The sequence below is a fragment of the Protobothrops mucrosquamatus genome, unplaced genomic scaffold (genome assembly GCF_001527695.2).
Source record: "Protobothrops mucrosquamatus isolate PMUCROS unplaced genomic scaffold, P.Mucros_1.0 scaffold3598, whole genome shotgun sequence".
NCBI lineage: Eukaryota > Metazoa > Chordata > Lepidosauria > Squamata > Viperidae > Protobothrops > Protobothrops mucrosquamatus.
In genome coordinates this window covers 30688-43216 of record NW_015389561.1, presented here as the reverse complement: position 1 = coordinate 43216, position 12529 = coordinate 30688, and the positions used below count along the sequence as shown (strand labels likewise).

The window sequence follows — 12529 nt, the reverse complement described above, 5'->3', positions numbered from 1 at the left end:
CTCCCTGCGCTGTGAATGTTTACATGTTATGTTCAATTAAACCATGACAACATGTAATGTTTGTGTATTATTATTTTCAGCAGACTGTGTTTTTCTATTGTTGTGACTTAGATGACGTTCAGAGCACATTTTATGACCAATTCATGCAAAATTCCGCGTTATCCCAAGGGGTTCACATACTTTTTCTTGCAACTGTATGGCTTACTTGTTTGTGGATTTGGGCATTATGAAGATTCACTCAGTATGATTTGTAAATAAAAGTGATGGCATGTTTTTGGTGCCTCCAAGTCAATCTTGGTTCCTGGAAATTTTCTAGTCCTGACTAGTCCTTAATCAGGGACTAGGCAAAATTTTTAGAACTGGTTTGCCATGGCCTTCTTTCTAGAGCTGAGACAACATGCCTGGCTTTGTGCCCTAAGACAGGACTAGAATACAGAATTTCCCAGTTTCTAGCCTTGTATCTTAACCATTACACCAAAATGTTTCTCAACTAAAGGCTGTATTTGTTGCATTCATTGATTATTCAGTCAATTAAGCCGTGCTTAATCAAATCTAAGACTTAAATTTGTCATTTGTCAACATTGTGTCACACAGCCTGATATTTCAAAAAAATAAAATTTGACAATCAAATATGTGGTGAAATTTACATTTTAAATACTGCCTTACTTAGAAGCAGGTATATAGAATGATGGGGAAATTGGTTATTGGTGGAAATATAATGGCTTTTTAACTACAGGCAATAATAATGTGTCCCATAATATATTACATCTGAGACAGATGAGAATGTAGAATTGAGAATTAATAACCTTTCTTTTGCTGAATTACAACTCCTAACAATAGCCAAACTGACTAAACCTACTACGGTACATATAGCAGTTTTGTCCTCACCCACAATTTTAAAACTTTAAAATCTTGACACAGATCAAATGCCAATATAGGTAGTCCTTGACTTACAATCACAACTGAGCTTTAAAATTCTGTAATAAAGCAAGAAGGAATAGAAGATATCACAGAGGAGATACCATTTAAAAGTATTAAACTATCTATTGCCATTAACTGACTCAGTTAAAAGGAAAAGAGCCTGCAAATTGCTACACTTCTTTGTTTGCTGATATTGTTCTTCTATATATTGGGTATGATTTCTTTGGTATTACCTTATACTATACTACTGAGGAGGCAGAGATTTAATATTACTTATTCTTCAAGCTTTTATAGCATACCAAAATAGCAGAGGTAATACTAAATACTACGGTTATGTCTTTGGTGAATGTACTACCGTAGTATGCAGCATGTAAATTAGCTATATCCTAAACTAACCAGAATCTGGAATGATGCCTTCCAGAAAAAGATTGTGGAGAGTGCATGTATTCTTAGCATCATCAGGAAAAGTTGAGAAAATTTCCAGTCTATCTCTCTGAAGAACTTGCTCATTTTAAACAACTATTTAAGCTATATTGCCAAATTCTGGTGTACTGTAGTATAGAGCAACTTCAGATAATCTTTCACCTTAACGTATCTGTTATGTTACATATATGCTGAATTATGTGACTTATTTTTATGGTTATCACATGGTTTAGCATGTTGTAAAAACCCAGCTGATCCATGTATTAAATTGGTTAAACCAACCATAACTGAACATATTGCATAAACCGAGCCAAATATATTGAACTGGGAGCCATTTATCTGCAATCCAAGAGGTCCCAGCAGGAAGTTTTTAAAGCCAGTTCATTCTCTTATGTGAAAGTTATTTTCTTTCACCCCAATCTCTTTTCTGTTGCCTATCTACGGAAAGAAACAGGTTTTTCTTGCTGTTTAGGTTCACAATAGCCCCTATATTTAAAGACTGTTCAACACCTCTGATCTCTAGCCACAAAACAATGTTTACATAGTTTGTTAGTACACTTACAGAGGAAATCTGAGCAAAGCAATTAATAGCATTCTGCAATAGCGTTTAATAAGAGAAATCCTACACAAACATGTTCCAGAAGTTTTTCTTTAAGCTTAGGAATTTTCTGTAAGAAAAGTTTAGGAGGCAGCACAATTGAAACAAATGATTGCAGCTGTTACCCCCTCAGTGAAAGTAAAATCACTGCCTCCAAACTAGTATATTATAGCAAATGACATGCAGCAAGCTTTTCGGGAAACCAAATGGAACAAAATGATGCTGGTTATCTGAAACGCCAACGTTGTCTGGTAACTGCAAAGGTCACTTTTTTAATCGCAGTTCCTCTTTAACTATGGTTACCCCAGAGGAAGCGCAGAAAAGCACTTGGAAATCTCAATGCGAAAGCACTCTTCAGGAAGTCGTGCAAATGTGTATTTAAGGTTCAACATGGCTGCATTGCTTGCCAAAGAGGAAACTACTAGGGAACCCGGCCACAGCTAGGGTTGCCAGGTGTCCACTATTTGAGTGGACAGTCCACTTTTTTTCACATTATGTTCACTATTTTTTTTCACAAAATAGTGGACATTTTTTTTTAATTCAAAAGCTTTATGATGAAATGGTACGTCATCTAAAGCTGTACAGCAGGGGTAGTCAACCTTGGCTCTTTTATGACTCGTGGACTTCAACTCCCAGAATTCCTGAGCCAGCACAGCTGGCTCAGGAATTCTGGGAGTTGAAGTCCACGAGTCATAAAAGAGCCAAGGTTGACTACCCCTGCTGTACAGTCTACTTTTTTTTTTACTACTTAAACCCCCCCCCCGTTTGTCCGCTATTTTTTGGAAGCAGACCTGGCAACCCTAGCCACAGCCCGGGGCAATTCCTTCGCAAACCGTCCCTCCCCAAAAGTCCTGCGGAGCCGCAGCTGTCCCTAGCAAAGAGCGGCGTTGCAGGAGGGCTGGCACTTACCGGCATAGATCCTGGTAATTGAAGGCGTCTTGGGCCGCTACGGTGGTGGGGAGGTCTCCCTTCTGGCCCGGGAGGAGAAGCAAGAAGAGGAGGAGGGAAGGCAGCCAGCAGAGCCGGAGCGCTGCAGCCCCGCACGCTGCGGCGAACGCGGCGCGTCCCATGGCAGGCCGAGGGAAAGCTCCGCGAAGGTTACTCGGCTAACATGAGCGAGCAGAAAGCGAGAAAGCGCCCTGGCGGAAGAGTCACGTGACTCCCTCCCTCCCTTCCTCCCTCCGCGCAACGCCGTTCAGCTGACAGGCCCGACTGGCGCCTGTCACGTGCTCGTAGTCATGTGAGGCGAGGCGCGAGGATTGACGGTAGCGGGGAGCGGGTGGCTCGATCAGGGGCGGGGCGGGGCGGCGCTGGCTCGCGCTTCTTTGCGAACGGGCCCTCGGGCTCCCTCGCCTGGGCGCCCGCTTTGATTGGCTGGCGCCTATTTTTCTCAGGAGGAAAGAAGGTCCCAATAAAGGAGAACCCCCTTTTTTTTTTTTTTTTTTTTTTTAAGCTCAGGGTTGAAATGAGGGGGGCCTTGGTGCTGTCTGAGCTTGGGGTTGTTGTTGTTGTTTTTTTTCTCCTGGCAGACATTTTATTACCCATCGGTACTAATCCGGGTTAGAAGGAAAATCTCCCCGGTTGCCTCGGCTGGGAAGGGCTAATTCAGGGGTAGGCAACCTTGGCTCTTTTATGACTCGTGGACTTCAACTCCCAGAATTCCTGAGCCAGCCAGGCTGGCTCAGGAATTCTGGGAGTTGAAGTCCACGAGTCATAAAAGAGCCAAGGTTGCCTACCCCTGGGCTAACTGATGCCTGCGAGGTGGCCGTCTCTTGACGGGAGGCGAGAAATGTGTATAAGGGAGCGAGCCACGGGCTTAAAGAGAGGTTCAGCTCTATAGAGGAAGGCCATTGCCCCAGAGAGCGGTGTCCTCTGCCGAAGGCGCATCTCGCTTCTGTTATGTAAAAGGATGGTGCAGATGAACGGACTTTGCAGTTAGGAACACTGCTGAATTATTGCTAGCCCAATTTAGGTCGGTATTTTGTGGCCAGTCAGATGCCTCTGGGTATCCCAGAGGGAAGTGCAAACACAACTCCCTCCTGTAATTGGTATTTGAAGGAATATTGCCCCCAGCGAGGTGCTTCAAATTTATTATTTGTTTGACCTATCTTTTACCAAGTAACACCATCCAAGTTAGTGGCGGTCATCATGTATTTCAGTTAGCTGAATTGTAGCCCCGTAGGGAGATAGGCGGCAAACAAATTTAACAAATAATAAAAATAATTATGTGCTGTGTGAAAAGGTCCAACCAGTCACGTTCCTCAGGTGACTCTTGTCCACGTGATCACAAATGGATATTGTAATATATTGCATGATTTATCAATGTAAGGGTTTCCCTGCACTGAACCTAATTACATAATGAATAGGATATTGTGGTTTGGTACTATTTGCATAACGCTTGTGATGTATAAATCTACTTGGGTAACATGCTAAGTTGTAATACGATTTGCTTCTTTGTCGCCTTTGAGGTGTATAAACAAAAGGTATGCAATTTATATAAACATCCTCACAATGTGTTCAATTACAGTATAATTAATAAATATGTATTTTTTGGGTCTCTCATCCTTGCCAGTACATTTCTTTGCTTTGGTTTAGTATGCTATGATGCAAGCAATGTGATGTTGTTTCTTGATGATTACATTTTTGCAGCAGCATTCTGCAAATAGGAAACAATTGGGCAAGCAACATTTGTACACATCTGTGCCCTTGTTTGCCTCTTGTCTGAATATTATGGAAAACATGTATACCTATACAATACGGGCTTACAGGAAGATGGAGCAAACATAAAATAACAGATCTAACTGTTTGGAAGTTCCCAAAAAATCATAAAAATGATGATGGGCTGAGCATTTTATTTTTTTGGGAATATCAATGTTGCAGAAAAATTGTTATAAGATATTTCTTTTCTGAGAACCATTTCAATCCCTTATAATGCCTTTTAGTGATGGCCATCTAGTTAGATGTTTATGCAAACACAAATTAGGCACCTTGCATTTTTCCATACTGTATATTGAAATTTGTCAGCAGAAAATATCCATATGAGTTTTTGAACAAAAAAATAATGTACTGTTATACATATTTCAGAATAGCTGGTTTTATGAGTTCCCAAGTTGAGAATTTTCCAATATTAAAGTTGTGGTATCTCCAAATTCCAGGATGCTTAGCTAGGAATCTTATACAACATTTGTGAGACTTTCCATTTAACCTCATAACCACTGGTTCAACTGGAGCAGCTTCTTCAGAATCAGATTCAAATGAGTCCTGGTCCATGACAAGCAATAACTACTCATTTCCCTCATAAAAGAGGAATGTGCAGAGATTCTGAACCTGCAATATTGTACAAGGTGTCATTCTCCAGCATGATTGGATGGAGAATCCACTAGTGGGTTGTGTTAATCTTCCTGCTCCAATAAGACTAGTCTGGAAAGTTGCCACGCCTCTGCTTTGCAAGGATCCTTCCAGTTTACGACTTAGTCTCTTGCTCTTCAGACGTGTGTTTCGTGCTTCCTTCCAGGATTAGCAGCTGGTTGTATCATCCCTAGTGGATTTTCCTTATTAACTTAATTACAATAATAATTATTAATTCATCTTACAATAATAATTACAATGGTTATAATGGATAATTGGATTAATTTAAAAAAGGGGGGCTGAGGGGGATTCCCTTCCCTATTCAGGAGTTCTTGCAGACTCTACCTGAAGACAATCAGGGTGGGTTAGCTTCAGCGCGAGCTCCCTCGACGATCCAAAAATAATCAGCTGATCGGTGCCGGGCTGGGAAGCCCAGCGCGAGCTCCCGATGACCTAAATTGAAGCAGCTGATCGGCGCCGGTTGTAAAGAGACTTGAAGGCCGCCAATCTCTCCCTCGCTCTGACGGAGCACGCCAAAGCTGGAGGCAAACTAACTTAGTGATCGTGAGACGATCCTCTGGAGTCTCGTGGCCGTTTTTTGCTTCCATCAAGCGCTGCCTTGACACAGCGCCAGGGGAAAGCCACTGGTTCAGCTGGAGCAGCTTCTTCAGAATCAGATTCAAATGAGTCCTGGTCCATGACAAGCAATAACTACTCATTTCCCTCATAAAAGAGGAATGTGCAGAGATTCTGAACCTGCAATATTGTACGAGGTGTCATTCTCTTTCCCAGGCCCCAAGAAGGCCATTCCACTAGAATTTTTAAAGAACAAAAAAGATGAGCTATGATAAGATACGTGCTCAAAAAAGTCAGTGAAAGTGATTGAAATTGATAAGGAATTCTCTCTCACTTTTCTCCTCCATTTTCCATTCTCTGTGGAAAAAAGAAAATAAGAATGGAGAAGACCCCATTCTTCCACTGATGCAGGTTTATGTCCCATTTTCACTCAGAATGTTTGATCAATTTTGGGTGCTTTTTACCTTGGATCAGAAGATGGAACAGAACTGCTGGTCCCAGGAGCATCCATGGGTGGAGCTGGTCAACATTTTGAGATGGTGGCCACAGCTGCAAAATTAAAGCTGTGTTATCTTTTTTTACATGTATCACATGCATGATGCATGTAAAAATGCCAATATTTAATTGCACAGTCAAGATTGCCATCTTGAATTTTTTATGACCCCCCTCCCTGTGAATTTACAGAGGATTGATCCTCTGTAAATGCTGCAGCAGTGAACTAATTTTCAAGTTCAAAAGGCCATTAATAGATATGGCTCAAGATGGCGCCACCAATGGCAGCCTTGGTGAAATGCTCTCCAATAGTTTTGATATTTTTATTTTCTGTATCTCACTGCAGATTACATATGATATTACTTTGTTGTTTGTATGTACACTGAGAGCTTATGCACCAGAGACACGTTCCTTGTGTGTCCAATCACACTTGGCCAATAAAGTCTACTCTACTCTACTCTACTCTACTCTACTCTACTCTACCCTACCCTACCTTACCCTACCCTATCCTACGCTACCCTACTCTACTCTACTACTGCAAGAAATTCTCTATAGTATATCATGTGAAAAAAATAGTCAATCCTATAGATCTTACTCAGATTTAAGTTCTCAATCCTTTCTACTGTTATTCCCATTATTAGCCCATTCCCTGTGTTAGCCCATTATTCTTGATGCAAAACATACCTAGGGAGTATACATGCATAATATTTCTGATACCTAGAGCGTTCACATAAAAGCTATCATGGGTGTGTCAGCAAGTGCCAGATGTGAACTAGCTTGAGGAAAAAAAATAGAGTTTTGTTTCTTCCTCTTCCCATATGATTTCATGAGTTTTCTTCATTGCCAAACTCGCTCTGCTGAGCACTGACAAATAAAGACCAGCACTGGCCACTTGTCAGATTGTGAGCAGATAAAGATGTGTGAGTAATGTCTTCATTCTGCTGCTAGCTAAACTTTATTTTCCTTCTGTCACCATTTGGTAAGATCGTAAGTTGGCACTTGACTCTCTAGAAAAGAAATGTTTCAGAACTTTACACCAGATAATGAAGGGTAAGTAATATTATATTCATTTGATGAGTAAGTATGTTAGGGTCCAAAGTATAGCCTGACTTATTCCTGTCAGAAAATGCTCTCTTTGGTCTGTTCTTGCACCACCTTCTTACACATTTTTCTATTCTTGCACAATCTTCCTGTGTTTCTGCTATTGCGGTTATTTATCTATTTTTTTTTCTTCCCTATTATATTGATGTGTGCATTAACAAAATAGCAAGTACAGAATTTCAGAAACCTGTAATATAATGTCTTATATTTATGAAGATCTATTTTTCTGACAAGAAAGAATGCCACACCATCAGATAATGTGAGTTCTTCAAAGCATAAAAGGAGAAAAATATAAGGAAGGAGGCGATTGTGCAAAATAAGAAATATATTATTTCAGCTCTTTTTCTTTTCATTGTGTTTATTGTTCAACCTATCCGCTGCTTTGGGGATATGAGAAAATATAAAATTGATTGAAGGTTCCAAGATGTGATTGAGAACTCCCTATATTGGGGGTAGCTTTATTTCCAAAAACTGGTGACTTAAAAATATTACTGGTTTATTCCTACCTGAATAGTTTAGGAAAGACCCTTGTGTAATAGATTCAGTATCTGCTAAGATCCAATTGGTATCTTGCCTCACAAAGAACCTACATTGGTGTAGCTCCATCATTAGGAAAATTTGTTCTGATTCCTTTTTGTCCCCTGCTTTTAACTGTCTTGAAAGAGTACAGATAAGAGCAACAAAGATGATTAAGGGACTGGAGGCTAAAACATATGAGGAACGGTTGCTGGAATTGGGTATGTCTAGTTTAATGAAGAGAAGGACGAGGGGGGTGACATGATAGCAGTGTTCCAATATCTCAGGGGCTGCCACAAAGAAGAGGGAGTCAAGCTATTTTCCAAGGCGCCTGAAGGCAGGACAAGAAGCAATGGGTGGAAACTAATCAAAGAGAGAAGCAACCTAGAACTAAGGAGAAACTTCTTGACAGTTAGAACAATTAACCAATGGAACAACCTGCCTCCAGAAGCGGTGAATGCTCCAACACTGGAAGTTTTTAAGAAGAGACTGGACAGCCATTTGTCCGAAATGGTATAGGGTTTCCTGCCTGAGCAGGGGGTTGGACTCGATGACCTCCAAGGTCCCTTCCAACTTTATTATTATTATTATTATTATTATTATTATTATTATTGACCGATGAAGACATTTTTGGGAACTCTAAATTTTTACCTTTTTGTAACACTTCAGTTGGCTTCATAAAGCATTGCTTCTATGGATTTTGGCTTTTCATTTTATCATGGCCCATAGAACAGTATTTCTTTGCAGTATCTTGTCCATAGCTATTCTTCATTCATAAGTTAAGGATTTTCTCATTCTTGTTGGTATATGGTTCATGTACCCATACTGTGGATAACATTCTCTCACTTCATTCTATCCTTATTCAAATGCACACCTCAGTATTTACATAAATTCTGCCTGTCTTACCTCATATTTTCTTCTTTTTGGAAAGAAAAGAAGAATCCCCCCCCATTCACTCTCTCTCTCTCTCTCTCCCTCCCTCGACCTCTCTCTTCTTAGAGGACAAGGGAGCTAATTAATTCATCTGAGAATATCCTTTGGGAAAATGATTACTTCATTGATTCACTTTTTTAAAAAAATTCAGTATGAGCCATTATGGGAAATGTAAGAGAATAACAAAAAGGAACAATGTCTGCAACTTATTTTGGGGGCAAACTAGAATAATCAGTTTCCCAGAGATACTGATTTAACCAGAAGCTCAGTTCACACATTGAGCGAAGCTATAATATGGGTTATTTGGGATTAGACTGTATTGTAATATGAATCTAGCTGTTTGTTGTGTTAACCACTGTTTATGGCTTAGTGATATGTAATGTTGAACCCAGCCCATGTTGGCTTATTTAGCAAATTATGGCTGAAAAACGAAGTATACCTTAGTGCACAAAAAAAAAAAAAAGAACTCCAGCACTTCCAAATTTCAGTTATATATTTTGAGAAATCCAGAAATGCCCATTAACATACTGACAGCACCTGTGTTTGCCTAGCGATGTGCTGTTTCATGCAAGATGAATATTGGCATGAATTTGTCCTCTGGAGGCTTTACCTTCCTTTTCAGGATCACCTAAGAAATACAGTGAATGTATAAACTCATCTCATGAGCCCTTTAGCTTTTTTAAAATGTTATTTCATTTCTTTCACTTTTCTTAAATTGCACTTCAGAAATCTGTATATGCATGCATTCACATCCCAAATATGTTTATCAATTATTTATTGCACATATGTCCTACCTTTTTTTAATGAACATAAAAGCTGACTTACATGAAGCTTTCCACATTTCATTCTCACAGCAAAAAGACGTGTGAGGTGAGGTGTGAGGCTAAGATAGGAACAGACTAGCCCCCAGGTACCCAATGGGCCCCAAGGCTGAGTGGAAACCTGAAACAGAGACCTCCAAGTCCTTCAGCCATTTCCTTATTCTGTGATCCTTTTCATCAGAAAGTAATTTAGAAAGGCCAGACCAGGAGTCAGCAGGAAAAAGCTTGTACTAAGATGCTAGAATTCTAAGCAGCTCAGGAAAAAGTTATTTTTTTTCCTCTTTCCCTGCTTTTCTCTTGCCTAAAAGCTAATGCCAAAGTCAGATCATTAGATAAAGAGGTAGAATACCAAAACAATGATTAAAGAGAAGGAACAAGTTAAGATGATTAAGAACTGTTTGAAAACCCCTTCCATTTATAAATGCATCTATATAGATATCTATTGGCTTGTTTAACCAATAGTAAAGTACAGGGGTAGGCAACCTTGGCTCTTTTATGACTCACGGACTTGGCTCAGGAATTCTGGGAGTTGAAGTCCACGAGTCATAAAAGAGTCAAGGTTGCCTACCCCTGGTATAGTAGAACTGTATAGTAGAACTAAGCATTAATTATTTCCACGAGAAATACTGTAAACTATAAATATAATTTTAGTTTGTAGAAGTAGTTGTAAGTATGTGTCTGCATACATGCCTATCCTTTCCCCATCATCCTACCCATTACATCTGTTTATAGAACTTGGCCTCTATTCTGTCATTAGATATCCTGCATGCAGTTTTGATTGCCTGCCTATTGGCAGTGGTTGGACTTTCTTTGAACCTGGTAAAAAGAGCCACTGAAACAATTACAGGGGTGCCTTCTGATGTTTTCTGGGAAGTTGTTGACCCTGTGGAAGTACTGTATAGGCAGAGGTCTCTATGATCTTACTCTGCACTTCTGCATTGGAACCCTGCTTCACTCAGCTGGTGAAAAGGGCCAGAGAAGTTGACTCCAAACTTCAGTAGTACTTTTTGGGAACAAGGTGGGGTTTCAACGCCTTTGATATTCCAGAGTTCCTGGCAGCAGTTCTTGAGAAATTTAGTGAAGGTCTTTCTCAACCCTGTTGAGAGATTCTAGGGATGCTCTGTCTCTGAACGTCCATGTTAAGTAATCAAAGGACTAGTAGCGTAACGATTTGCCCCACCTACATAACTCAGTGCAATATTAGTCTTTCTAATTTACCAACAGAATTGCATTAGAATTATGGATATGGTTTTACGAACTAAGTTTTGAAATTAAAAAGGCTTGTTAGGAATGTTGGGAAATATATTCTCTGCAGATGTAGGCAGTACATCAGCTACTAAGTATGTTCCCTAAATGTGTTTTCTTCATTTTCATTCTTTTTCCTCCTGCAATGCTTTTACTCCTTTTATTAAATTTCCAGTGTCACTCCAAATTTAGAGATTAGTCTCCTGTGATAAGTAGATCCCAGAGTTTGAGGAGTTTTAGAATCCCTACAAAATATTTGAATATTGCCCTTCATTTTGGGGTCATGGGTTTCTCATCTTAAAACATTCCTCAGCTAAGATTTTGAAAACATTTTCCCTTTTTTGGGCTGAACAGCAAAGGCCCGTATGCCTGCCATCAAACCTAGGGCTCTCCCCTATTGGGAAATATAATGTACATTTCAGTAGAGCACATGAATTTTTATGACAGATGGGATTGCTATTTGAGCCTTGAAGATCAGGCAAATATTTCAGCAAGAGCTGGACTGAAACGCCCTTGCCAAACCTGTATCAAATGGGTAGATAGGCAATTTCTAGAGAAGGAGAAAATTTCTACAACTTTTTCAAGAGCAAGCTTACATTAATGGCACCATTACTAAAAAAAAAAAAAAAAAAAGGAAGGTATTTCTTTATGTTGCCTTCCTTTGGGATTTCGTTGAAACCTAGTACATCTGGAAAACTATAGATGTCTAGAACAGTGGTTCTCAACCTGTGGGTCGGGACCCCATTTGGGGTCGATCGACCATTTCATGGGGGTCACCAAGCAAGGCTGTCCGCCATTTTTTTTGTCCGCCATTTTTCCCCCTTTTCCGGCAGGTGCCTTACCTCCCTTGGGCTGGGCCAGCTGGTGGTCGGCCTGCTCCGTCTCTGCTGCTTGCCAGCTATGCCTCGGCCGGCGCAGGGGGCGGAACCACGCATGCGTGGCGCTCCCGGGCAGGGAAAGTCCTCGACTTACGACCGGTTGGGTAGTCCTTGACTTACAACCGGTTTAGTCCTTGACTTACGACCGGTTTAGTCCTCGACTTATGACCGGTTGGGGTCGCGGCATTAAAAAGGTTGAGAACCACTGGTCTAGAAAGATGAGGTGTAATCCAAAACAGGACATTCAACCATGTTGGTGACTTCTTAATAACTAAGTGGCGATATCTGCATGTCACAAATGAGTCAAGGGGGGAGGGGAATAGTGTCTACTGCAGTCGCCTACATCCAACCAGATGTGGGATTTGTGTTAGTTATTTTTAACACCAAACAACACTAGATATGTCTTGTGCTGAACTAGCCTTCCATGATCAGGCAGATCCTGCAAATATTTCATAGAGGGTTCACTGAAGGTTCACCTTCAACAGTGTTAAGGTGCCTCTGAACCAGATGGGTTATTGGATTTTTGTTTCAGGGAGTTTAGGAAATCCCAGGTTATCAGCTATCTTTCTGCAAAGAGCTCTTGGTTTTGAGTGGCACACCCGAGGCCATCGGCTTCCTGGTCACGGTCTATTTACTCCAGCTTAGAACAAACTGAAGCAGTTGTGCCTTGCAAACAG

The 12529-nt window shown here is 40.6% G+C and overlaps 2 protein-coding genes across 2 annotated transcripts in view; one reads left to right on the top strand and one right to left on the bottom strand.

Annotated features, from left to right (window-relative positions):
• The window catches only part of LOC107297935 (cation-independent mannose-6-phosphate receptor), a 66666-nt gene extending 63558 nt beyond the window's left edge, over positions 1 to 3108 (bottom strand). Inside the window, exon 1 of the mRNA XM_015827301.1 lies at positions 2852 to 3108. Within this exon, the coding sequence (XP_015682787.1) occupies positions 2852 to 3012 (161 nt within the window). The 5' untranslated portion in view covers positions 3013 to 3108. The remainder of the gene's footprint in view (positions 1 to 2851) is intronic.
• Positions 3109 to 7376: 4268 nt separating this feature from the next.
• LOC114923435 (proto-oncogene Mas-like) overlaps positions 7377 to 12529 on the top strand; it is a 7624-nt gene continuing 2471 nt past the window's right edge. The window contains exon 1 of the mRNA XM_029286414.1: positions 7377 to 7408. Coding sequence (XP_029142247.1) covers positions 7377 to 7408 — 32 coding nt within the window. The remainder of the gene's footprint in view (positions 7409 to 12529) is intronic.